This window comes from Pipistrellus kuhlii, unplaced genomic scaffold (genome assembly GCF_014108245.1).
Source record: "Pipistrellus kuhlii isolate mPipKuh1 unplaced genomic scaffold, mPipKuh1.p scaffold_m20_p_1, whole genome shotgun sequence".
NCBI lineage: Eukaryota > Metazoa > Chordata > Mammalia > Chiroptera > Vespertilionidae > Pipistrellus > Pipistrellus kuhlii.
Window position 1 is genome coordinate 50,862,930 of NW_023425404.1, and position 27,611 is coordinate 50,890,540.

At 39.9% G+C, this 27,611-nt stretch overlaps 2 protein-coding genes across 6 annotated transcripts; one reads left to right on the forward strand and one right to left on the reverse strand.

Moving 5' to 3' along the window:
- Positions 1 to 711: 711 nt before the first annotated feature.
- Positions 712 to 23,952, reverse strand: ADAL (adenosine deaminase like). Of its 5 annotated transcripts, XM_036444381.2 has the most exons (11): positions 23,729 to 23,943; positions 19,013 to 19,239; positions 18,645 to 18,775; positions 17,491 to 17,551; positions 13,708 to 13,795; positions 11,081 to 11,162; positions 8,538 to 8,664; positions 7,443 to 7,523; positions 4,499 to 4,637; positions 2,136 to 2,236; positions 712 to 993 (listed from the first exon to the last, which is right to left on the reverse strand). In XM_036444381.2, exons 2-11 carry the CDS (start codon positions 19,073 to 19,075, stop codon positions 799 to 801), a joined length of 1,068 nt encoding a protein of 355 aa, XP_036300274.1. In that variant the 5' UTR covers positions 19,076 to 19,239; positions 23,729 to 23,943; the 3' UTR covers positions 712 to 798. The 5 variants fall into 5 exon arrangements, with proteins under 5 accessions (XP_036300274.1, XP_036300283.1, XP_045439344.1 ...); XM_036444390.2 differs by lacking the exon at positions 18,645 to 18,775 and having other exon boundaries at positions 18,936 to 19,239; positions 23,729 to 23,952; XM_045583388.1 differs by lacking the exon at positions 19,013 to 19,239 and having other exon boundaries at positions 23,729 to 23,945.
- Positions 23,953 to 23,985: 33 nt separating this feature from the next.
- On the forward strand, positions 23,986 to 26,225 carry LCMT2 (leucine carboxyl methyltransferase 2). Its single transcript, XM_036444302.2, has one exon. The coding sequence runs from the start codon at positions 24,108 to 24,110 to the stop codon at positions 26,163 to 26,165; it is 2,058 nt and encodes a 685-aa protein (XP_036300195.1). The 5' UTR covers positions 23,986 to 24,107; the 3' UTR covers positions 26,166 to 26,225.
- Positions 26,226 to 27,611: the final 1,386 nt, after the last annotated feature.

The following is a 27,611-nucleotide window of genomic DNA, read 5'->3' on the forward strand; positions in this document are numbered from 1 at the left end:
CCATCATAGTCAAAATAAGAGAAGAGAAAGGTAGAAATATTTTTTAAAAACCAGTAACTTGATTCCAGAGAAATTAATCATGAGGACAAAGCCAGATCTCAGCAGCTAGCTTTACCTGTCACTAGAGACACCTACAGAGTAAACCTGACTACTGGACGTTCACAAACCCCCATGGTATGCAGTGTCGTCTAGAATCAATAGTTTCGGGGAATACTTAAGTGAAGAGAGTCTGATTACAATAAGCGTAATAAAATACAGAGCTATTGTCAGAAGCTAGAAAGCGTAAAGGTCTTGGTGATAATCTGTTTTCCCTTCTCACTTTATTTAGACTAGTAATTCCCAAACTTTTCCTGATGAGAAACTACTTTGAATTTCCTGAAGTTTTTTTTTTTTTAAGTTTAAATGTAGTGTAAGATTTATCGGGATAAAGGGAAATAATACCCCCTCAGGAATGGAGAGGGTGGGCAGGCTCTAGCAGCAACTGCAAGTTTTATGAAGTTTTGTGGGATCACTAACAGAAAGGGACTGTGAAGTAACAATCAGTGGTGCACTGGGAGTTTAGCAGCAATTATTCACGTCCCTTCCAGTAAGCAGCATACAGGAAGCTATTTAAGGCCTCAGAGTCTGTTAATCAATTTAAGACATATTTAATGAGCACTCGCCACAAGTAAGGTACTGGAGATATCTTGCTACTGGCAACTGTTCTTCAGAATGAGAGGTGAAGGGTTTATTAAAAGGAATATGGCAGGAAGATCTGGATTGCAACACATACTCAAAAGTAATTCACTTCATTACAGCTTAAAAATGTAACACTTTGGGTTTCAGATGATTCCACTTCCTTTTCAGTTCAGACCTGGTGCTGTCAGAAGCAAAGATATAGTCGATGGATTCATAAGACAAATCCCATACCTGAGATGGGGTCAAATTAAAATGTTCAGCTGCCAGCTGGTACTCTTGGGAAAGGTGTGTTGCAAAAACACCCTTATCATCAGTCTGTCAATGTAAGCAAGAAAGTTTCCAAATGAACAAGGAAATGATTTTTTTAAAAACAACTCTTCTTTAGTCTACTTTCCTATTCACCAAGCTTCTTTTAAGAGTCTAAACAGCGGCCTATAAATACATCTATGCCTAGCTATAACTAATGGGGCTTGTTTACCCTTAAAAAACAAAGGAAAAAACCCCAGCCTGGCCAGATGACTCAGTTGGTTGGAGCATCAGTCCATATACCAAGATTGTGGGTTTGATTCCTGGTCAAGGCACACACCTAGGTTGCAGGTTTGAGCCCGCTGGGGTGTGTACGAGGAGGCAATGAACATCCATGTTTACATTCCATGTTTTCCTGTCTCCCTTTCTCAAATCAATAAAAACAGCCTGGCCAGCATGGCTCAGTGGTTGAGAGTCAACTTATGAACCAGAAGATCATGGATTTGATTCCTGGCACATACCCAGGTTGTAGGCTGGATCCCCAGTGTGGAGTATACAGGAGGCAGCCCATCATTGATGTTTTTTTCTCTCTCTACCTCTCCTTTCTGGTTAGAGCACACCAGAGCAATGCTCTCACCATTGCTGCGTATTAAAATCATGTAAGGAGCTTTAAAAACATATCTGTTCTCAGGACACTTCCCTGATTATATAAAGCAGAATCTCAGGGGATGGATGCCGGCACCACTATTTTTGTTGTTGTTAATCCTAACTGGAGGATACTTTCCCATTGATTGTTAGAGAGAGTGGATGGGAGGGGGAGAGACAGAGAGAAACATCAATGCATCAATGTGAGAGAGACACATGGATTGGTTGCCTACCTGTCAGGGCCAGGGATCGAGCCCACAACAGAGGTACATGTCCTTGACTAGAATCAACCCCGGACCCTTCAGTTCACAGGCCAGTGCTCTCTATCCAATGAGCCAAACCAGCTAAGGCACTGTTTTTTTTCTTTAATGTTCCCTAGTTACTGTCCAGGATCTTTTCCCTTGGAGCCAAACCAGTCACCCTGGCCCTTCGTAGCCTCTCATGCCCCAGTCCCCTCTCACTCCTCTATTTGGGCTTTATTACCCTCAGGCATGCAAGGCACTCAGCTAGTTAGTGAATGTCTGACCTAAAGCAACTCGCGGACTAAAAAGGAGCAAAATACTTACACAGATCACAGAAGGATGGGCAATGCTGTACCAGAATCCGAAATGATGCTTGTCATAAGATGGAACTGTCCGACTTTTGATGTTTGAGGTCAAACAGAGTTCTACAGGAAAGGGGGAAAAAGCCTTTTATTAAAAGCAGATTAGTAGACTCAATCATCAAGTAGATACATGAGAAATCTTTCTAAGTTATGCTAATTTTCAGTGTTCATTCCTTTACAAAATCGACCTTTTCTTGCCCTGGTGTGGCTATTGGGTGGGCATCATCCCGGGCACTGAAAGGTTGCTGGTTTGACCCCAGGTCAGGGTACATGACCAGGTTGCGGCTCGTCCCTGGTAAGGGGCATACAAGAGGCAGCTGATCCAAGTTTTGCTCTCACATTGATAATTCTCTCTCTCTCTCTCTAAAAAAATCAAAAAATATTTTTAAAGTTGACCTTGTGTAAAATTTGTAGTTCAATTAGTGCGGTTGTGTGGGAAATATGTGCAACTTATGGCAGCAACTGTGGCAGGCAGAGAATTAATATTTCCTTTATGGCTATGTGCTTCCCCTTTCTTTTAACAAGAGAGAAAAGAGGTGTGTACTCCAGTCACCGTAAAGAAGCCAGGGAATTACTTGAAGGGTTGCTACCCTCTCCATGGTCTACATATGGAGGCTAAAATAAAGGTCAGATAATGGCAGAACTGTTTGAGAGTTAACAGCATTATAAAAACCAAGAGCAGAAATGGAACTTTTCCAAGGTTTCAAAGAAAACGCCCTACTTCTTTTAGTCAGACAACCATCTAGTCACTGCCTGCTGCAAGTAAATCCATCTTAAGAATGACTTCTTTTAACAAATTCCTGCCTTGAAACTGTACCAGGCTCCCTAGGCAGAGTGAAATACTTCATTGACTTGATGGATGGCGTCTGCTCCCTTGGGTAAGGCAGCCTCAACACAGGGCCACCCAGTCCAAGAAATGGCAAAGCCAACCTGCCCCCTCACTATCACTATCACTACAGTTTCCATTTTCTCTAGTACTTTTGATGATGTTTAAAATTTTCCTCAGTAAAAATAAGCAAGCCTCATCAATTATGAATTGCTGAAAAGTCTATGAATAGTTTTAAGAAAAGCATACCCAAACAAATATTTTACAAATTGGTAAATTTGTAAATTTAGCGAATTTATCATTCAGTAAAAATGGATTTCAGTCATTGCTTCTTTCCCTCTTCAGAAAGGCCTTCTTTGATCCATCCAACTGAAAGTGGTTATCTCATCATTATATCAGCCTGTTTACTTTTCTTCAAAGAACTTAACTCTAATATTTTCTCATGCATTTGTTTACTGTCTTACCTTTAGACTATAAATTCCTTGAGAAAGCAAGCTTGTTTGTTTTGTTTACTGCTCTCTTCCTAGCAATTTGAAAAGTGACTGGAACAGAGTAGGCATTTCATAAATATATGCTGTTAAACAAAAACAGCTCCAGGTATAAACATGTAGACTAACAAGTGTGTAACAGTCAACATACATATAATAATATACTTTGAATTTTCCATAATTCTTAATTTTAAAAAAAGTGACACATTTTCATAACACATCTTAATTTGGTTAAAGTCATTTCAAAATACTAGATGCCCCTTATTCCTTCAGTATAATACTGAGTTCTAGGAAGTAGGGAAAACAGAGAAGGGCTCTGCTCTCATATTCTAACTAGAGGCCCAGTGCACAAAATTCATGCACAGGGATGGGGGTGTCTCTCAGCCCAGCCTGCACCCTCTTCAACCTGGGACCCCTCAAGGGATGTCCGACTGCCCGTTTAGGCCCGATCCCAGCAGTCGGACATCCCTCTCACAATCCAGGACTGCTGGCTCCCAAATGCTCGCCTGCCTCCCTTCCTGATTGCCCCTAACCACTTCTGCCTTCCAGCCTGATCACCCCCTAACCACTCCCATGCCAGCCTGATTGATGCCTAACTGTTCCCCTGCCAGCCTGTTTCCCCCCAACTTCCCTCCTTTGCTGGCCTGGTCACCCCTAACTACCCTCCCCTACAAGGTTGATTGCCCACAACTGCCCTCCCTTGCAGGCCTGGTCCCTCCCAACTGTCCTCCTCTGCTGGTCATCTTGTGGTGGCCATCTTGTGTCCACATGGGGGCAGCCATCTTGTGTGCTGGAGTGATGGTCAATTTGCATATGACTCTTTTATTAGATAGGATGGAAGTTAAAACTTTGTGTTACTTAAATAAGGGTCAGAAAGCACTTATTCCTATCTTTTACTTTCTAAATATTTACATATTTAGGACAAAACTTCTCTACATCTGGGTTGCAATGTGGGGGTGAGGGTGGAAGGGGCATAGGGTTGTCTGAAGGACCTGAAGCCCTAAGCCTTACCCAGCGGTATCTGGTGTTTCCTCACAAAGTCTACTAGATCCAAGGATCCTCTCTCAGAGGAATTGAGAAATGTCCCATGTCCAATTCTGTCAGGAAACAGATCCAGGAGAACTTGTGTTTCTTCCTTGATGTTTGGGATCTCAAAAAGAGAGAGGACATCAATAACCTCTTTCAGTTGTTTTAAAAGTGCTTTTTCTAAAGCTAGGTACTCTGTCCCTGAAAAGGTAGTACAGATATTCTGAAAAGCTGAATTACTTATACCTTCCTAGCTCTTCTCTTTGCCTTTTATCTTCCTATTCATTTCCCAATATTCTAGATTCATTCCAGTGATAATAATTATAGCCAATGATGATAAACACATTTAAGGAAAAGTATTAAGATGAAGAAATTAAAGCTCAGAAAAAGTAATTTTCAAAAACAAAATCCAAAGCTCCATATGTATATGTGTCCTATGGTGTATATGTATGTTCACATATATTAGAAAAAGGTCTGGAAATATATAAATACAAAATTGTTGTTGTTTTTTTAACTATATTTTTTCGATTTTTTACAGAGAGGAAGGGAGAGAGATAGAGAGTTAGAAACATCGATGAGAGAGAAGCATCAATCAGCTGCCTCCTGCACACCCCCTCACTGGGGATGTGCCCGCAACCAAGGTACATGCCCTTGACCGGAATCGAACCTGGGACCTTTCAGTCCACAGGCTGACACTCTATCCACTGAGCCAAACCGGTTTCGGCTAAATACAAAATTGTTAAGACGATCAAGTTGAGAGCACAACTGAAATGGGAAGGGGACTTTTCATTTTTTACTTCTTTCTATATAATAGTTCTCTATACTTGGCTTTTCTTCAGGTACATATAAATTTTGTAGTTAAAAACATAATGTATTCTAAGCAAAAGTTGTCCAAGATTCATGGAGCTAGTAAATGATAGAGAGAAGGGTGAAATCTGGCTCCATCTGACTCCAGGGCCCAGACTCTCAACACAGCGTGCTCATGTTTTATTTTGACAAGACTAGCTACATACATACCATAACTACCCTGAAAATGTCTAGCTGTGCTCTTTATCCCTTAGTAGCCTAAAATTCAAATCACAATAACATGTGGAAATGAAATATCTTGTATCCAATGGACCATATAAGAAATGCAACAAAAATTAAGCTAAAGCACTTTTTTTAAAAAAAATTATTTATTTATATTTTATTGATTTTTCACAGAGAGGAGGAGAGAGGGGTAGAGAGTTAGAAACATTGATGAGAGAGAACCACCGATCAGCTGCCTCTTGCACACCTCCTACTGGGGATGTGCTCGCAACCAAGGTACATGCCCTTGACCAGAATCGAACCTGGGGACCTTTCAGTCCGCAGGCTGACGCTCTATCCACTGAGCCAAACCAGTTTTCAGCAAGCTAAAGCACTTTGATGCTATGCACCAAGACCAGAGATAACTGGTTACAGTGACACATGCTGGCTGTTTCATTATATTGATCAGTTGCTTCAGTCAGGTATCAGGTCAGCTAGATAGTTTCCTAAAAGTGAAAGGTCTTTTTTATCAGAGGGTGGACACATGGAACCTATATTTTCTTAAGTTCTTCCACTAGATAACTGATCCCTAGCTTATAGACATGAAAACCACCAATAATGACAAGAAGCTCCATTTTTCCCTTAAATCTTTAAGTCCTGATGTTATTCAACCTTTATATATCATTCCATCTAATACTCAGGATAACCCCATGAAATAAGCAGAATAAGTATTATTTCCTGCATTTAACCCATTGTATGCCATATGCGTTCGTAGATGCAAGCGGCAGACCTTCCCCACACGCCATGTTGTCTATAAAAAAAAAAAGTCCCTAGTGACAGCTCTGACCAACTTTAAAATCATTTTTTGTGAGAATTTTCAGCTAAAAATATTCAAGAACACTTGAATTATAATATATTTATTTTTCAAATATTCATTACAAATTGATTTTTTTCTATAAATTCAAAATATCGTGGCAGTGGGGATGTTTCTGTTTTGGACGCATGGCCGTAAACTGGTTAAGAAACAAATCCAAACTCATGTAGTTGTATATATTATGTGTAGCTTTTTGTATGGAAAGAAAAAAAAAAAAGAATAGGAAGAAATAAACCATTTATAAAATGGGGGAAAGTGCAATAGAGTCCCTTGTTTGCCTCACGGAGATGTGAAGAAAGTGACGTTCTCCAGCCATTATCTGTCATTTGTTCATGCTGCAAGGAGGTGGGGACGGAGGGCCACCTGATCTCCCTGCTGAGCCTTCTAGAAAGATGATGAGGTACTTCCTTTCTTGTTAGTACATGTGATACACTCAGGTCCCTTTCCCTATCAGCACAAAGTGAGATGAACTGGTGCTTCTCTCAATGCCAGCTTACCAATGATGTGGTCAATGATGGAAATTCATGAATTTTCTCTAGCAAGATGTCATTAAGCTATTTCTAAAGACACAGCTGTACTAAAAGTCAACAGCCACCCTCCCAGGAACCACAAAAACAGAAACAATAACATGAGAGACTAAAGCCACTCATGCCTTTATCATTATAATTTATGTTAAAACATTTTTACTTTTCCCCTCCTAAAAATGTTTTTCTAAGCCAGGTATGTTTTTAGCCACTTAAAGATGATTACTATTTTCCACTGTAAGTCAACTAAATTGACTTCCTCTCCAGCCTAATTTTAAAATATTATTTACTGCTCTAACTGGTGTGGCTCAGTGGATAAAGCATCGGCCTGCAAACTCAAGGGTCCCAGGTTTGATTCCAGTCAAGGCCATGTACCTTGGTTGTGGGCTCATCTCAGTAGGAGTGTGCAGGAGGCAGCTGACTGATGTTTCTCTCTCATGGATGTTTCTAATTCTCTCTCCTTCTCCCTTCCTCTCTGTAAAAAAAATCAATAAAATATGTTTTAAAAATATATATTATTTACCTCTGAAAGATGCAATGCCAACTTCAGACCTGCTTTTTTTGCTTCCAAAAGAGGTTCCAAGAAATCTTTTGCTTGTCCTGCCTTGAAGATAAAAATTAAAATGAGGATGCATGAGAGCACTGGGCAAACTGAGGAACTGTGTACTCTGTCCAATAAACAAATAAATAAAATAATAGCTGAAAAATACCTCAGCAGATTGATTCATTTGTACATTTTGTTTATAAGGCACCTACAATGTGCTAGACACTTTGGGAGCATGCAAAGCTAGCAAAGATAGTCCTGCTCTCAAGAATCTTAAGTATCAGTGAGCCTGAGGTCAATTAGCTAAGCTAGATTTAGTGGTCACCAAATTTTATTTCTGGAAGTGTATCCAGTGCTAACAAGGAGAACTTATCTGATTCAGGAAGCCACATGATTACTAAAAAAGCTTCTATCAAATGGATGGATGAAACAACAGTAGAACATCTCTCTCTCAAGAAACAACAGTAGAACAGACCAAGTTTAGACAAAGCCAAAATGAGATTAATTCAGTGGCTTTCAACTAAGGGCAATCTCCAACCCCTCCTCTCTCCCAAACCCTGGGGACATTTGGCAATGTAACATTTTTGGGTGTCACAACTGGGAGGGTGCTATTGGTATCTACAATAGTAATAGAGCCAAGAATGCTGCTAAACACCCTACAATGCACAGAATAGTCCCCACAAGACAGAATTATTTGGCCCAAAATACCAATAGTGCCACAGATGAGACACCCTGATTGAATCTGACATTTAAGAAGTTCTAGGCCAGCCTTTCTCAACGGGAGGTTTTAAGAGATAATTAAGCTTTAGACAATTAAGCATTAGACATCCACTATATAAAATGAACTGAATTTTCTCCTATATATGTAGAATGGAATTAGCTGTGTACCATCTTTAGAAGATTGAGAAAATAACCATGTTGTCATGCAAATCTTTTTTGCTTTTTTATGGGGCTTAATTCTTTCATAGAATCTTGGTTGAGAATAGTTGCTGTATGCACCCTGGTTGTCCTTATCCCACAAACTAAATTGACTTTTTAAAAATAAATAAAATGTATTTAGGAAAAATAACTTACTGTAGGATCTCCACTGAGGTCAAGGCCAATAACTGTATCTTTAGTAGAAAGGAAAAATTCTTCAGCAAGTTTAACAGTCTCCTTGGCCACTGAAGGCCCACCTCTTCTGTCAATTGATATCAAATATCTTTAATATAAGAAAAACACATTTTAAAACTGATCAAAAATAGGTCATTTGCCATATAAAGTTTCCCACAGTCTGGATTTGTTGGTTGAATCCCTGTCTTACTAACATGTTCTTCTATCTCGTATTTCCTATAAATTGGACATTGGATCTAATCTAGAGGCTTAATCAGATCAAATTCAGTTTTTTGGCAAGAGTTCTATCACAGATAGTGGTGTATTCTTTCATCAGGAGGCTTAGATCCATTATTTCATAAAGATTACAAAATTGGTAATAATTTAATTCTAATATGTATCCAATAGCTGATACATATATTAACTGAAATTCTATAAGAATTCTAATATTCTGAGAGTCCTTGTTAATACTGTGTAACTTTCTTCCTGCATTTACTAGTTTACCTATTTATTAAAAAAATAAAATAAAGCTGGGCGTAGCTCAGTGGTTGAATATCAACCTATGAACCAAAAAGTCACAGTTTGATTCCCAGCCAGGGTATGTGCCTGGGTTGCAGGCTCGGGTTGTGGGCTCAGTCTCTGGTGTAGGGTGTACAAGATGCAGCTGATCAATGATTTTCTCTCCTCATTCATATTTCTATCTTTCTCACCCTCTCCCATCCTCTCTGAAAGAAATAGAAACATATTAAAAAAAATAAGGAAATTCTTCTAGAACTTATTTACTTACAGAATTTGGATCAACTATATATAAAATGCAGTGTCAATTTTTCCACTTAACAATTTCCCCTGCCATTAAATAATGTTAGAAAATAATAAAAATCATATGAACATAATAATTGTCCTTTGATTGCTGGACATTTTAGGATATTTTATACTTTTTTGTTATAAATAGCATTACAATGAAGAATCTTAACACAAATTAATCAATTTCCTTAGATACATTTCTAGAAGAGAATTACTGGGTCAGAGGGGAAAATTATTTTTATAGATCTTAATACATATTGCTCTTTAGAGAGGCTTTATTAATTACATATGCTCACCATCAGTGTAAGTTCACAAACACTGGTTATTCCCTTTTTTGGTGGTGGGGGGTGGATTGAAATGGTACTGTAATATTTCTTTTAAAAATTATCTGATTAGCGAGGTTAGTTTTCTATACATTTAATGGCCATTTGCATATATTATTTTCTAAATTATCTTGTCTTTTGGATGGTTTTTGAAATTGGGATATTTGTCTAGTTAAGCTTAATTTTGACAGATTTTATAGTCAGAAGCACTATAACTAGCTTTCTTCCTTCGAGGTCCTATTGAGCTCTGATTACGTGCCAGTTCTGTCCTATGAACTGGATGTGTAGTAGCCAAAGAACAAAGCTTGTGGCTTCACTGAATTTATACTCTGAGGGTGAGCATAAATAAACAATTAAACAAGATAATCTCTGATCTGGTTAAAAAGACTGCCATAAAGGAAATAAACAGAGTGACTAGAGGATTTGGGGAGCACTTTAGATAAAATGGTCAAGGAAGGCCCCTCTTGAAGAAGTGACAGCTGAACTGAATAATGAGAAGATGCCAGCCATCCAAGGATATAGTGAAAATGTGTCCTAGACAAAAGTTACAGGAAGTACAAAGGTGCTAAGGTGGGATAGTCTTGGCCTATTTGGGGAACAGAGATGTCAGTCCATAATAAGTAACAAGTGGTCCAGATGAGGCTGTTAAAAGTATGCGAGACAGCCAGATCATATGGAACCTTGGAGGCCACAATAAAAAGTCTAGATTTTAGCTGAAGTGCAATGGAAAGCCATACTCACTACAGTAACAGTACTCAAAATTTTACTGCCGCATGAATAAATTTAGAGCTGCATTCTCAACATTATAGAATAGAGTTCTTGATGTTTTTTTCTATCGTATATAATAAAAGCCTAATATGCTAAGTGTCCAGTCAACCAATCAAAATGTAATATGTTAAGGCCGCTCAACCACTCACTATTACATGAACTTACTGCCAGGAGGCAGATAGTCGACCAGTTACTATGACATGCACTGACCACCAGGGGGCAGACGCTCCAACCAGTAGGTTAGCTTGCTGCTGGGGTCTGGCCAATCAGGGCTGAGTGAGACAGGTCGGACACATTCTGGAGCCCTCCTGTGGCCTCTCCTGGGTTGGCCAATCTCCCACATCCCTCCCTAGCCCCTATCGTGCACGGGTGGGGTTCCTCAGCCTGGCCTGCACCCTATCTCAATACAGGACCTTTCAGGGGATGTCAGAGAGCCGTTTCGACCTGATCCTGCAGGCCAGACCGAGGGACCCCACTGGTGCACAAATTCATGTACTGGGCCTCTAGTTATAAGATAAAAACCAGTTATTGTTGACTTATAAAAATCCATTACACCCATGGTGAAAGTAGTAAAATTTTCACCCAATCTAGATTTTTAAATGGTGACCACTAAGGTACAATGCTTCTTACCTAACATCAATGTCTAAGTTTTCTTGTTTAGACTGTTTTATACCCTCAAGTACAGATTCCACGTAAGTTTTTTTAGTCATTCCTGGAAAGGACACAAAGAAAACATGTAAAGAGATCACCAACTATTTAATCCTTCAGCATTAGTATCCCTATATGAACAAATTACATTTTCACTTTATGTTGTGACAAAAGCATGGCTAAAGATGAATTAAAACACAGCCCTATGGATATATTTTAGTAAATACTAATTGAACTTTAATAAATTTGGAAAAATAATTAAGTACTATAAAAAATAAAATGAAAATAAAAAGACTGAAAAGTTTTCTTAGATTCAACAGACATAAAATGACTCTCACAAATTGTTACAAAAAAAATTTAATGTTTTAACAAAACAAGAACAAGAACAAGCCCTTTTCTAAAGCCTCTCTTTGGGTTCTTAAATATTCCTCTTCTGGGGAGCTCTGGAAAAGCACTCTCCAGAATAAGCTCCTCTAAAATACTTTTGTGCCCCAATTCTAAAATGCTTACTTTTGGTGGAAAATCTCTAGTAAAGCACAAGAAATTATAAAGAAGTAAAATAAATCTAACATATAATTCACCAAAGATAACCACTGTCTTTGTTTTTCTAAGCATAATTTCTATGTATGTATACTAGAGGCTCAATGCATGAAATTCATGTAAGAGTAAGCCTTCCTTCCCCCAGCTGCCAGCACTGGCTTTCCTCTGGCACCCGGGACCCGGGCTTCGTTCTGGCCAGCAGGCACCCAAGACCCGGGCTTCCCTCCAGCCCCAGCTTCATCCAGAAGGATATCTGGTTTAATTAGCATATTACCCTTTTATTATTATAGATACTAGAGACCTGGTACATGAAATTCATGCATGGGGCGGGGGTGGGGGGGGTAGGGGTGGTCCTCAGCCCAGCCTGCACCCTCTCCAATCTGGGACCCCTAGGGGGATGTCTGACTGCTGGGATCGGCCAGCAGTCGAACATCACTCTCACAATCCCTCTCACAATCCGGGACTGCTGCCTCTTAACTGCTCACCTGCCTGCCTGCCTGATCGCCCCTAACAGTCTCTGCCTGCCTGCCTGCCTGATTGCCTCTAACTGCCCTCCTGTCAGCCTGATCACCCCTAACTGCCTCTGTCTGCTGGCCTGATCACCCGTAACTGCGCCCCCCCTGCCCCGCCAGTCTGGTTGCCCCTAACTGCCTTCCCTCCCCCGCTGGCCAGATCACCCCTAACCGCCTCTGCCTGCTGGCCTGATTGTCCCTCACTGCCCCCTCCCTGCTGGCCTGGTCGCCCCTCACTGCCCCCTGCCAGCCTGGTTGCCCCATGCAGCCTGCTGTTTGGTTGTTTGGTCTCCCCTCACTGCCTCCCTGCTGACCTGGTCACCCCACGCAGCCTGCTGTTTGGTCATTGCATGAGGGCATCCCAACCAATTTGCATATTACCCTTTTATTAGTGTAGATATTCTGAATAGATGGGATGCTAAGTAAATATGTATTCTGTTCAGTCATTTAACACTATCTTCTGAGCATACTTCCAATCATTATTTGAAACTATTTTTATTATTGTCTACCATTCCATTCCCCTATTGTTACATACTTAGGTTAAAACCTCTCTTTTGAATCTCCATTCAAAGAGCAACCTAGCTCTAATAATTGGTAGGTTTTTTTCTATCCTTCCCTCTCACTACCCTCACTAGCATAACTTATAACTGATTCTGCAGTTAAAAAATGCAAGATAAGTCTCTTTTGCTTGCCCCAGTTGTCAACACTTACTATACTATATGTAGTTGAAAAAATTTTACCCCCTGAATGGTGACTGGGCTATACATGTCAGGGTGCAAGATGACCTGGTAGGATCACAAAATGCTAAGAGGGACCTAAAGATACTACATAATATCTCCTGATGTTATTCTTATGGAATTTTCTCCGGACAACATCCAGATCTGCTCAGCTCCATTCAGAGGGGTTTTACCACATCACAGCTTGCTATTGACCAAAGACACTATTAGTCCCTGAGAAGTGACTGAATAACCTCATTTAAGTGATTGTTACAAAACATGATTCTGCATCTGCTCAGTGACTTTGTTTCACAAGTGCTCTTGATACAGGCAGCAAGAATTAGCCTGTTTAAGACAATGTCTATAAGGAGCAAATGTCTTTTTCTCAGAGTGAGAAAAACAAACAAGAAAAACAAATGAACCCTGGACGATTTTGCTCAGAGGATAGAGCATCAGCCTGTGGACTGAGGGGTCATGGGTGTGGGCTCGATTCCCAGTAGTGGACGTGCAGGAGACACGCGAGCAATGATTCTCTCTCATCACTGGTGTTTCTATCTCTCTCTCCCTCCCACTTCATCTTTGAAATTAAGAAAAAGAAAAACAAATGACATTTTGCAGGCCTTATTATTCTTCTTAAACAAATAATACCTGAGTTAATTTTTTAAAGAATAACTTGCTCATTAATAATATGCATCATAAATGTACATCATAACATTTGGAATGTTGATTCTATTTTTACAATAGAGTAAAAGTAAGTGCTTCATATTCTCAACTTGTAAACACATGAATGACCAAAGCACACAGAAAAGATTACATTGGCTGAGAAATAATTAAATTCTACCTGTAGCATTGTCACTTCTGGGTGTGCTCCTTAGTTCCAGGTACTTGACACCATCATCTGCAAATTCTTTAATGACATCTTTTGTGACCTGATAATAAAAGCAATGAACATAATATTGATAATGTTGGTGTAAGTGCCAAATGCTACAACTTCATTTCACTCATTACATTTGTTTTGGGAAACATGTTGGAAATCTTCCATGTGGTTAAGAATACCTGTTTTGCCACACCCCTGATAGAGATTATGACAGAACTGCAAAATTTCCATTATCTCCCATCACCCCCTCATTTCCACATTAAATACAAATATGTGCATCATTCACACTTCTTGTTTTCTTCTCTCCTTTTTAACCATTTTTCTATTTCCTTGTGTTCATAACAGCAGTTTGATAAAACAGAGAAGACAAAACAAAATCCAGTTAAAACCATCTATGAGTGTGTAGTACTAGAAAGAAACATATATGGAAATGAACAGCTAATGTGATTAGACATTAATGAATACAATTTCAAGTCATGACTTAAGATTCTTATTCAAGATATTTAGGAATACGTTGTATTTTTCATGAAATTCTTTAGGCAGGGTTAAATTTCCCCCAGCAGTATATAGGAAAATTCTTCTTCGGCAAAGAAAGTGGGTGATAAATATGAGTCAAACTGTATCTAATTTAGCACAAATCTCAACAATCCAAAAATTACTAAATGACCAGGGTAAATGGTATCTGAAGGCTGATGATAGGTTTCCTTCTCTGCCATCAATCCTAAAAAATACCAGATCTAATAGAAAAAGGACCAGGTTGGGGATATTGTAACAATGTGACTTACTCCTTACAGTTGGTATCCTAATTTTTTCTTAAAAAATCATCACTGGAGAATATATTTATTGATTTTAGAAAAAAGAAGGGAGAAAGAGAGATGAGAGGGAGGGAGGGAAGGGGGAGAGAGAGAGGGAGAGAGAAACATATGTAAGAGAGAAACATTGATCGGATGCCTCCCATATGCACCCTGACCAGGATTGAATCCACAATCTACATATGTGCCCTGACCAGGAGTCAACCCACAACCTTTTTGGTGTACAGACAATGCTCCAACCAACTGAGCCACCCAGTTTGGGCAGTATCCTAATCCTAACCTGCTCTGACTATGTGTACATGAGCAGGCAAAAGGCAAAGGAACAGGGATTGGCTGGTTGTGCAGATAGTGCTTAACAAGGGAACTACCTTAGTGGATTTACTGCAATCCAAGGTCTGAGTCTCATCTTTTTCTTCTTTTAAATTAAAGCCAAAAATAAATTTATTATAATATAAATGTAATGAAGGGAGGATCAGTCTCAGAGAGTATGTACAACAGCATTCAAAAATCACATGACACCCGTACACCGAGAGACACCACTGCTTCCTCCACCACCGAGCATGAGCTTGCAGCCTCTGCACACAAGACCCAGTGGCATTGCTTCTCTAGCCTGTTAACCAGGGAGTTCCCTTTTTAATTATGCAACGTACAACGGGCCCATACTCTTTCACTAGGACGTGTCAGTACGTCACACCCAGCGGACGTAATTTTATATTGTTATTTTATTTATTTATACTTAATTAAAATAAATGAAATATATATTTTTCGTTTATTTATATATAAAGCACAAAGGAAAATACAAAATTACAAATAGAAAAGAATACCAACAAAAAAATGGAAACATCGAATTGAAAATTATAAATTTTACAAACAATTATAAAGATTACAGCCGAAGCTGGTTTGGCTCAGCAGTAGAGCGTTGGTCTGTGGACTAAAAGGTCCCAGGTTCGACTCGGGCCAAGAGCATGTACATTGGTTGCGGGCATATCCCTGGTGGGGAGTGTGCAGGAGGCAGCTGGTGGATGTTTCTCTCTCATCGATGTTTCTAGTTCTCTATCTCTCTCCCTTCCTCTCTGTAAGAAAATCAATAAAATATATATTTTTAAAAATATCTCTAAGGGCGCAACATATATCTCAAGGACGTATTCATATGTCCTACCCATTCCCGATAGTGTTTATGTTTGACGTATTTATAGGTCCCGCTCGGTTAACAGGCTAGGACTCCACATTGCTGCTTTTGTTCGTCTTATCCCTGTAGGCTGAGGAACTTGCATCTTATCATTGTTCCAGGCCCAGCAATCCCAAGTCACTCTACCCCAGCTCCCAGGAGCCTAATGCAGAAGCCTATTTGTTTTTTTGTTTGTTTGTTTTGTTTTTAAACATATTTTATTGATTTTTTACAGAGAGGAAGGGGAGAGGGATAGAGAGTTAGAAACATTGATGAGAGAGAAACATTGATCAGCTGCCTCCTGCATACCTACTACTGGGGATGTGCCCACAACCAAGGTACATGCCCCTGACTGGAATCGAACCTGGGACCTTTCAGTCCCCAGGCCAAAGCTCTATCCACTGAGCCAAACTGGTTAGGGCCAGAAGCCTATTTGTTAATTTGTATACTAACAATGAGTATGAAGTGGCAATTCTTCTCAGTGGCTGAAGTGATCATCTCTACCATTCAGGGTGCTCCATATTTTGGAGAGAAACCTGTGAAATCAAATGAAGGCTGCTGGCAATATAGTATGAGAGCAATGGAAGATTTATCTAGGCCACAGTGAGGCCTGTGGTATCATCCCTAACCCACGTCCAAGAATACTTCCTTGGGGTCCACATCTGTGTCTGCCAGATTCAGCCCCGACTATAAATTCTTCTCGGGCAAGGACCATGTCAATCTGTCTTTATATTTCCCAGTCTCTAGTACTGGAACATTATGGGCATTCAGTCAACTTTTCTGAACTAAAGTTTTAGATTAACTCTCCTCCAAAAGGTGATTAATTTAGTTTTTATTGTGAGGATCAATCTTGGCCAAGGAGGAAAATTCTCTCGATCAGTCAAAAGTTAGCTCTCCAGAAATATAGGTTATACTTTTTACTTTGCATTTTTCTAAATGACCAGGGTAAACAATATCTAAAGGCTGAATGATTAAGAACACTGACAGGATTTCGTTTATCTTAATTTACAAGAAGGACAATTTTTATTTTTATCCTTTTAAATATGTGTTTATTGATTTCAGGGAGGAAGGAAGAGAGAGATTAGAAACATCAGTGATGAGAGAGAATCACTGACTTGCTGCCTCCTGTGCACCCCACACTGGGGATTGAGCCTGCAACCCAGGCATGTGCCCTAACTGGGAATTGAACCATGACTTCCTGGTTCATAGGTCGATGCTAAACCACTGAGCCACATCAGCTGAGCAAAGAGGACATTTTAAATGCCATCCTAATTAGATCAATGACACAGAAACCAGTCTTCCATATCATGGAAATTATAGTATCATAGAACTTCAGATAAGAGAACACAGATGTGTTCTTTAGTCCTACATTTTTAGAGGAAAGGTACAATTTCACTAGGAATTAATAATTTAATTTCTAGGCACTTCTTGAACTTCTTCACTCTCTATCACATCTAACCAGGCAGTGAAAAATCTTCCAAGCAATAGGGATAAAACCTTTCTATCTATGGTCAAATATTATGAAAAACAGGACCAGATTTTCTCCATACTGTCTTCCATCTAACAGAAGATATTTACCTAATTCTTTCCTCAAATATTTTCCAATGAACACAGGCTTTTGATATTAGTTCTTAAGCAAATGTCTTACATTGGTTTTAAAAGGAGTTGCCATAAAAAAGCAAAAACATTTTTCATCAGACTCAATGCAACAAGAGGGTATAAATTACTTAATTTTTAGACTTATCTAAAAATTGCTTTATTTCTTACCATTAAAATATCTTCAGGGCTAGTAGTAAGCTGATGAATAATCTGAAACATCTGGAAACATCTATATCATGAATAAAACGTTTTAAGATACTCTAGTCATCAAAAACTCAAGACAAATTCAGTAAGCAATTAAATAGATTTTAGTAATTACATAGGATATCCCAAAAAATGTATACACAGTGTGAATGATTATAAAGTTAGTGTTTATTAACATATAGTTCATTTTCAAAATTTAAAAGAATCTATAGAAATGAATAATTATTTCTGTCAACACCTGTTTTCAAACTGATGACCATTCTGGTCCAGGCACTGCTGATAACTTGAAGGAATGGAATCGAAAACATCAAAAATAATATTGTTTGGTATCTGTGTGCCCTCAATCTTTTGTACCATAAATTTTATCTTTAAGTATCCCCATAAAAAAAAAGTCTAGGGGATAAATTTTATTTGTTCAAAGCTTAGTCTGGCTTCATCCATTATTTCAAATTAGTTAAAATTAAAAAGGAATGAAAATAAATTAAATCTAAAAAGGAATGAAAATTAAAGTATGAAAAAATCATACTTTGAATGATTATAAAGGCAGTGTTTGTACTTCAACTGTGTTTTCAAATTTCCAATAGCATTTTAGGATGAACTTCCTTTGTTCAAAGCATAGTCTGGCTGAAAAGAAAGAAACATCAATTGAGCTATCAGCTGTTGAAGTGTGTATACATGTTTTTAGGACAACCTGTATATTTATAAAGAACTACAGAATAGGTTTTTTGAAAATTATATTGATCTAAAAAGATCAATGACTGAAAAGAAAACATTACTGATATTTTTAAGTGGGATATACTAGTTTCCCTTCTCCACCACCACTCCCACCCTACCCACCATCCCCTGTTGGTAGGAGCAAATAGGAGATAAGTCAGTATGCCTATACTTTTCAGTCTAAAGAATAGTCAATGTAGTACAATTTCACAAACAACATAAATCATTAAAAATATTATTAACAGTCAGACAGCTGGGAAAATTTTATGTCAAGTTATATTCTCCATACCACAAGGCTACCTTATTACTTTAACTATTAAAATCTGAATTCTTACATACTATTTACAATCTCAAAATAGTGATAGAGAAAAAAGGGAGTGTGTCCACAATCTCCCTAAACTCACTCTTCTAAAGTCCTTTTCTTTCCTTTATCAATCATAGTCATTTGATCATGGATTTTGAGACCTGGTTTCTTAGGTATTAATTTCTTCATGGTATTACAACTAATGGATCCATTCAAGTGGGCATGAAGTTCCTAAAACAAAAGAATACAGTCAGTAAAAACATATTAAGTACCCACTAGATTCATAGCATCACACCTTGCACTTGATGTTTGCAATCTATAGTAGGCAAATTGCCTATTAGATTTAGCTATACAACTTTAAAAATTTATAAATTACAACAGTAAAATTCACTTTTCTTTTGTGAAAAGAAACAACACAGAGTCATTATAATTAGCAACCACTCTAGAATTCTGTGGTTGAATTCTCACCACTTTAGGTAGTTCTGAGAAAAAGGTTCTCTTCCATTGTTCCTGGTCTTCTGCTTTCATCATGACTTAGCAGAATAAAAAGGTCTTTCTCCAAACACTCTTATGGGTATGAACAATACCATGCATTTCAGTCAGTAAATTTTGTGGTCTTGGGTTTCCTTCAGATGGCTTTATTTCCACACATTTTTATAAAATTAGCTGAAATGTTGCTCGGGGTTCAGCTTCACCTATTTAAATAAATGTTTACATTTTCAGATGTTGACAAAATAGCAAAGAAACAGGACTTTTGTGAATTTATTCTTCAAAAGATGAAAAGTCCCTCCAAAGCTAATAAGATGAACTAGAAATAAGAAAAAGAGTGGATTACAATATGCAATTCAGTTGGATGTATTCCTTACTTAGTATTTTCTATAAAACTACTTCTAAAACTAGAAATTCATAAGGCCTATTTTAGGTTAAAAAAAAAAAAAAAAAGAAAAAAGAAAAAGTTTACATTCTGAATTGCTTAAAGTATATAAAGGAAGAGCAGAGGTGTTGGCTACAGTGGGCATGGCTAGTCCTTTTACTAGTTTTCACAGTTTAGAAGTCAGTTAACCTCACAGCTTCAGTTTCCTTATTTGTAAAAAGGGGATTAAAGTACAAAGTAGCTGTAAGGATTGATACAGTAACTTAAAATTCCCTTCTTGTATGCTCCCATGAACTCCAGTGACTACCTTTCACTCAAACTGTATTTCAATCTGTATTTCAATCACTGATTTACTTGTCTTCCTCACTAGACTATAAGCTTCCTAAGGACAAGGACTATGGCTAGAACCTATCACATTACAGGTGATAAATCCTAATTTGCCCTTCATCGCCAAAGGTGGCTTATACATTAAGATAAAATTCCAAATGAAATTTAGTGATTTTCAAAGTAGCCACCTTGACTCTCTGGATTCTCACATATTAATAATGATGATGTTGATAATAATAGCAGTTTCCATTCAGAACCTGCCAGATAAGCACTTTTAATAATATAATATTTAATCTCACCAATAACCTTGCAAAAATAAATATTTTTTTTTATCACATTACTAATTTCTAAATTGATACTGAGAGGGGTAAATAAGAGTCTCATGCTCTACCGACTGAGCTAGCCGGGCACTTCCTGAGAGGGGTAAATAAGTTAACAAGATATTAAACTGGGCAATAAAAAATATAGATTGTACAGGACTAGACAAAGCCATAGAACCCATAGGAAGGCCAACTCAGCATGAGTTAAAAATGGCATTTCAATGAATTAAGCATTACCATATAGTAAGTGCTTAAATAGTAATTCATTTTAAAAAATGGACTATTTAATCAATATGTGTAAAATCTCTACTAAAGGACATAAAAGATGTCGTTAAAATGGGAAAATATACTTTATCTTACATAATTGACTTATAAAGTAAATGTTAATGAAAATAATCTCAAAAGCATTCCTTAGAAATTGACTTTTAAAGTTCATGAAAGATTTAACTTATAAAATTATCCAGAAAAAAATATTGTGAATCTCAGAAGAATAATACCTAATACCGGTGAAGGTCTAAGTAAAAGTTCTGGTGTGAACAGAACTTGGTGTGGTCTTTTTAGAAACCAAATTGGCTATATGTATCAACACATACACACACACTGTTATCCAATAATTCTGTTAAGAATTTATCTTATATCTTATAGGATATATACAAATACATTTATTATAGTATTACTTATAATAACAAAAATTGGAAACCTAAATGTCCATCAGTAGGTACTGGCTAAATATATCTGTATATCTATATATCTATATATCTATATATATCTATATCTATATCTATCTATATCTATCTATCTATCTATCTATATATCTATATATAGATATCCACTCAACTGAATATCTATGACTATATGGAAAGATTTCTATGATATGGTGTTATTACTAAAAAGTGGCAAAATACATGGTTTAGAAAGATGACATTTATGACTAAAGCATGTATGTGCATATACACTCACACTCACACACATGCACACATTCTTTCATTTATTTATATCTTTATTCCTAAAACACATGTGAAAGGGCACATAGAAAACTGTTACCCCTAGAATGTGGGTTGGAAGTGGCAAAGGCCAGAAGAGAGAATTTTATTTTATTTACCTTATACAGTTTTGTGCAATCTTTTTAAAAAATATATATATATATTTTATTGATTTTTTACAGAGAGGAAGGGAGAGAGATAGAGAGCTAGAAATGTCAATGAGAGAGAAACATCAACCAGCTGCCTCTTGCACACCCCCTACCGGGGATGTGCCCGCAACCAAGGTACATGCCCTTGACCAGAATCGAACCTGGGACCCTTCATTCTGCAGACCGACGCTCTACCACTGAGCCAAACCGGTTTAGGCAGTTTTGTGCAATCTTGAGGTTTTACAACAAGCATGCAAAACTTGATTTTTTAAAAAATAATTTTAATAAATTAAAATTTTCAATAATTGTAAAAATGTACTTAATTTCAATAAGTTAACATTTAGAATACTTAACAAGTTATTTATTTAAAGGAATTGTTTATGAAATATTTTTTTTTTAATATGGCAAAACAGCTTTATTATTATGAATTGTGAGAAAGAACTTTCATGGTTTGACAACAGCCTAAAAAAGCATTTAAGACATTTTATATAGCAGGCTGATAATAACCTACTCTAGGATCCTGACCTTATTTTGTGCCACATTCAAACCATTCTCCAGATTAACTTTTAAACAGTAGTAAGTTTACTGACCCACTGGCTACAATCCTATATAATAAAAGTGCAGTATGCAAGTTGTCCCCTTGACCAGGAATTAGTCTGGGAGTTCAACCAGGGGGTGGGGCTGGCCCAGGGAGGGAGGGAGGGAGGCCCAGGCCGGTAGCAGCAGCAGCTAGGGACCCTAGCAGTGGGCCTCTAGTATTAATCTATTTGAAAGCCACAAAACAAGCACAATCTTTGCACACTTGAAAAAATTGTTTCACTGATTCTTGCCTAAGATACTTCTATCAACAATACCATTCCCTACCAAATTCAACTTTCCTGGTGTAGATTTTTTTTTTTTAAGAGAGAGGAAGGGAGAAATAGAAACATCAACTGGCTGCCTCTTGCAGGCTCCCTAATGGGGATTGAACCCGAAACCACTGCATGTGCCCTGATGTGGAATGGATCCCATAATCTCTAGGTACATGGGTTAATGCTCAACCACTGAACCACACCAGCTTGGCCTTGGGCTGGATTTTGCAGTGAGAAGCTGAAAGGCAACACACTGAGATAAGACCATTCTACATTTGTACTTACTGTTTATTAAGTTAGTGGCCAGATTATTATGATCTCTGGCCACTCAATGTGTGTGTGTATATATTTTAGAGGCCGGGTGAATGAATTCATGCATGGGTGGGGTCCCGCCAGCCTGGCCAGGGGGAGGGGATATGGGCGGTTGGCCCGCCTGCCTGCAGGTCGAACTCGTGGTTGAAGGGACAATTTGCATAATTAGTCTTTTATTATGTAAGATAAGATAATACACTGAGTGGCCAGTTTACTATGTGATCATAATAACCGGCCACTCAGTGTATATTTCAGAGAGGAATGGAGAGGGAGAGAGAGAATCATCAATGATGAGATAGAATCACTGACTGACTGCCTCTGCATGCCCCCTATTGGGGATGGAGCTCACAACCCAGGCACGTGCCCTGGAATGAACCAGAGAACCTTAAGTTCACAGGCTGATGCTCTCTATCCATGGAGCCAAACCAGCCAGAGCCAAAAACTCTTACTTTCAATCATTATGCTATATTGCTTCAAGGTAATCACACATTTAGTCATATTGATTTTCTTCTCCTTCTCAGTCCCCAGCCACCAAATCCCAATTAATAAATTACAAGTCTCCTTAAATATCTCTGGAGGCAGTTTCCTACTGGTGATGATACCCACACACCCAACTCAGAAACTCGATGGTTACTATTTTAAACACCCAACAAGATTCAGACCATATCACGAGGGAACAATCACCTCTCCGCTGTGATTTTCTTATTATCCTAGAATTTTGAAAGTAGAGGGGAATGTCACTTTATAGCTGAGAAACTGGGGCTGAGTAATTTACTTATTGGCAGCTTAGCACAGAGCCAGGAATACAAGACAATCAATAGTATATATACCTATAGTATATATCTGCGGGGAATATTTTACTGTGTGAAACAACAACCTCTGTAAAGGTTTGCTAATTTTGCACCAGACTTCACTGACTTCTCAGGCTTAAGTGGGATCTCTTTTTGTAACATTTAAAGCACCAACTAAATTAGCACTAGTAGTTTATTATCCAAGGATCGACCCTTCCTCTACTTGCCCATTTTATTTATTTACTTTTTAAAATATATTTTATTGATTTTACACAGAGAGGAATTGAGAGGGTCAGAGAGTTAGAAACGTCGATGAGAGAAACATCGACAAGCTGCCTCTTGCACACCCCCTACTGGGGATGTGCCCGCAACCAAGGTACATGCCCTTGACCGGAATGGAACCTGGGACCTTTCAGTCCGCAGGCCGACGCTCTATCCACTGAGCCAAACCGGTCCCGGCTACTTGCCCATTTTATATTCATGTCCTTAAAGTTGCATTATGGTATTGAGAGGGATTATTATAAGGCGATGTAGACCTTTCCCGTCCACGTTCTGGCTGTCAGTCCCACAGACTCACCTCTTCAAGATTTCTGGCAACACGTGAGTCAACTAGAACCGAGATAAAAATTTCCCTTCACAGGGAAAAGCTTGCAGCAGTGACAGCCCGACCCTCCCTGATAGTTTACGTGTCCACAATAAGCCGTGGCGGACAGTCTTCCAGCGAAAAAGCAGTCCGGGAGAATCAAAGAAGCCAATCAGTGGAACGTTAGCACAGACTACAACCCCCTTAATTCCAATCCGCGAGTCGCGCTCTTCCAGGAAGTGACGCACACTTTTCTCCGGAAGAGGAGTCAGAAAGGTGGTACTTCCGCACGGAAGTCCGCGAGGTGCGTCACTAGAACGGAAGAGCAGCCCAGCCCCGTGACAGACTTGGGGCTCATGAGCACCCTCAGACCATGGGTCCGCGGAGCCGCCAGCGTCGGGCGGGAGCAGTGCAGAGCACCAACGACAGCAGCGCCCTCAGCAAGAGTTCCCTGGCCGCGAGCGGGTACGTGCACGACACCTTCGCCGCGCTGCTAGTTCCGGGGACCGCCCGCCGCGCGCCGCTCATCCACCGCGGCTACTACGTCCGCGCACGCGCCGTGCGGCACTGCGTGCGCGCCTTCCTGGGACGCGCGTGCGCCGCCCCGGGAGCGCCTCGCGCCCAGATCCTGTCGCTGGGCGCCGGCTCGGACTCGCTTTATTTTCGCCTCAAAGCTGCAGGCCGCCTGTCCGGAGCTGCCGTCTGGGAGGTGGATTTTCCAGACGTGGCGCGGCGCAAAGCGGAGAGGATTAGAGAGACGCCGGAATTGTGTGCCTTAACCGGGCCTTTCCAGAGCGGGGACCCGGCCTCCTCGCTGTGCTTGGAGAGCTCGGACTACCACATCCTGGGCTTGGACTTGAGGCAGCTGGAGCGGTTGGACCGGGCCCTGACCGCCGCGGGCCTTGGTGAAGCCGCGCCCACTTTGCTCCTAGCTGAGGCCGTGCTGACCTACCTGGAACCCGATAACGCAGCGGCCCTCATCACCTGGGCAGCCCAGCGGTTTCCTAATGCTCTTTTCGTCATCTACGAGCAGATGAGGCCGCATGATACCTTTGGCCTGTTCATGCAGCAACATTTTCAGCAGCTAAATTCTCCTCTGCATGGCCTGGACCGCTTTCCCGACGTGGAGTCCCAGCAGCACCGCTTCCTTCAGGCTGGCTGGGCTGCCTGCAGGGCCATGGACATGAATGAATTCTATCGCTGCTTTCTGCCCGCAGAAGAACGTCGGCGCGTGGAAAATCTTGAACCCTTTGACGAGTTTGAGGAGTGGCACCTGAAGTGCGCCCACTATTTCATTCTGGCCGCTTCTAAGGGGGACACTCTCTCCCAAATTCTGGTGCATTCATCCCCAGAGCTATTTCCTAGGGTAGATCCTGCTTCCCCTTCAGGGATCCTCCTTGCCAGTGTAGCCACTAGTGACAGCCAGAGCCCAAGCTTTAAGAGATATGGCCACGCCTCTGTCCTTTTGAGCCCAGGCATTCTCAGTGCAGGTGGATTTGGAGAGCAGGAGGGGCGGCATTGCCGAATGAGCAAGTTTCACTTTCTCTCAAGATACTGTGACTTGGAATGGAAAGGCAAACAAATAGGCAGTTGGGGGACTGAAGCTCAGTGGGATGGACGCCTTTATCACACCATGACAAGGCTTTCTGATACTCAAGTTCTGGTCCTGGGAGGGAGACTGTCCCCAGTAACTCCAGCCTTGGGGATTCTCCAGCTTAGTTTTTGTAAGAGTGAGGATGATAGCACTGAGGATGTAAGTGTAATGGTAACAAAAGCTAGCACAGAAGAAGATTCCACTTTGTCATGTTGGCGGCATTCAACAACAGAAGTGTCCTATGAAAATCAGAAATATTTGTTTGTATACGGGGGCCGAAGTGTGGCGGAACCTGTATTGAGTGACTGGCATTTTTTCCATGTGGAGTCAATGACTTGGGTCAAGGTCCCAGTGGAGGGTGATACACCTGAAGGTCGGCATTCCCACAGTGCCTGCAGCTGGCAAGGGGGAGTCCTTATTGCTGGAGGCCTGGGTGCTTCTGAGGAGCCATTGAGCTCTGTAGTCTTTCTGGAACCAATCACTTGTGGATTCCTCTGGAAATCAGTAGATGTCCAGCCTCCCATTACCCCAAGGTACTCCCACACAGCTCATGTGCTTAATGAGAAGCTTCTACTGGTTGGAGGGGTCTGGATTCATTCCTCTTCAGTTCCTGGGGTGACTGTTATTGATTTGACTACAGGATTGAGCTCTGAGTATCAGATCGACACAACATGTGTATCGTGGCCACTAATGTTGCACAATCATACCAGCATCCTCCTTCCTGAAGAGCAACAGCTCCTGCTCCTTGGAGGCGGTGGGAACTGCTTTTCGTTTGGCACCTACTTCAACCCCCATATAGTAACATTAGACCTTTCTTCCCTGAGTGCTGGGCAGTAAGGACTAGACTTGATATATTCAGGAACCACTAAAGTAGACAATAAAGGTTTCCACAAATAGAATTTGACTTTGGCTACAGATACTACCACACTCCCCTCCTTTTATTTTATTTTCACTATTATGTTAAAACACATACCATCACTCAGATGATACAAAAATAAAACCTAAGTAGGTCTATCTTAAGAGAGTGGTCATACAGTCCTAGAGGAGGAATTGGGGCCTATAGATCCCTATATCTAGTTGGTATTCCATTTTCTAATCTGTTTATCCATTTATTGAATTACAGTGACCTTTAATCTAAGTCAAGTGAAAAATTTCCCACTCCTATGCTTTGTGACTTGAGGTGGGGTACCTTGGAAAAAGTTCCACACAGATCCTTGGTAAGAATCTAAAGTTGAGTATAGTTGAAGGGGCATGGTATTGATCTCATTCTTCATGTATGAAACCTAAAAAGAACCCAGTTACAATTTGATTAAAGCATTGTGCTATTTAGTGCAGAAGAGAACTCTAGGATAGATTCAACAATAATATTTGTATATAACTATGGGAAAATATGCTTTTCCATTTTTGTCACTGGTTCCATATTTATATATATTTATGAGTGCTTATAAATCAAATAATTGATACTTCAACTCATTGTTTACATAATGTGATAATGTTTTGCTTCAACTCCACTCCACCCTTCACTATGGTCTGTGCCCCAGGAGGCTGACCTTCATGGACTATATCAATGAGTTTTCTTGTCTTCTAGTTTCTGGTGAGTTCTACCAGTCATAGGCACCAGAGGGAGATGTAGGACAGGAAGAGTGAGGTAGGGTATTCTCAGTGTTTCTCCTACTAGTCTGCAAGTTGGCAGGGTCCCTTTTTTTAGGGGGGTGGGGGGTCCAAAGGCCACAGCTTTTTGTCCATGTAATAAGATATAGCTCTAATTCTGCATCACTCCAGGTTGCAGTAATTTGGGGGTGGGTGGGTGGGTGGGGTGGTAATAAAGAGAATGTGGGTATGTGCCAGAGCCAAATTAGTAGTGCCTATTCTTGATCCCTGGCCAATATGGCACATTATGACTAATCAGGCTTGTTCCAGGAAAATTACCACATTTTCTATAAGTGATTACCAGATTAAGCATGCCCTCCACCTCTGACCCGATACATGCATCATACTCAGGTAAGGAATTAGTCATTTCTCAAGCTGTACTCATTAGAGCCCTTTGAAGTTTTGTCAGCAACATTTACTCTGTGCCTTTGGAGCAGCGCTCTGTATGGACTGGTGCTGGATCCCAGTTTCCTAACAGTAATCTACAGCAGTTAGAGATGTGGGCCAGATTGACAACTCCACTTGGACAATAATATTTGTTTCTCCATTTCCTCTGACTATTTTTATTCTAAAATTCTGAAATGAAGCCCTAGGGTAGTTATGAGAGTTAATGAAAGGTCTTTTCCTTGTTTA

Bases quoted from the DNA above. Each gene is read 5' to 3' on its own strand.
- ADAL (XM_036444381.2), bottom strand. From the start codon at position 19,075: ATGATGAAAGCAGAAGACCAGGAACAATGGAAGAGAACCTTTTTCTCA. The intron at 8,665-11,080 runs GTAAGAAGCATT...CTTATATTAAAG, and splicing joins AACTTAGACATTGATGTTAG to ATATTTGATATCAATTGACA. The intron at 4,638-7,442 runs GTAAATAATATA...TCTCTTTTTGAG, and splicing joins TGGCATTGCATCTTTCAGAG to ATCCCAAACATCAAGGAAGA.
- LCMT2 (XM_036444302.2), top strand. From the start codon at position 24,108: ATGGGTCCGCGGAGCCGCCAGCGTCGGGCGGGAGCAGTGCAGAGCACC.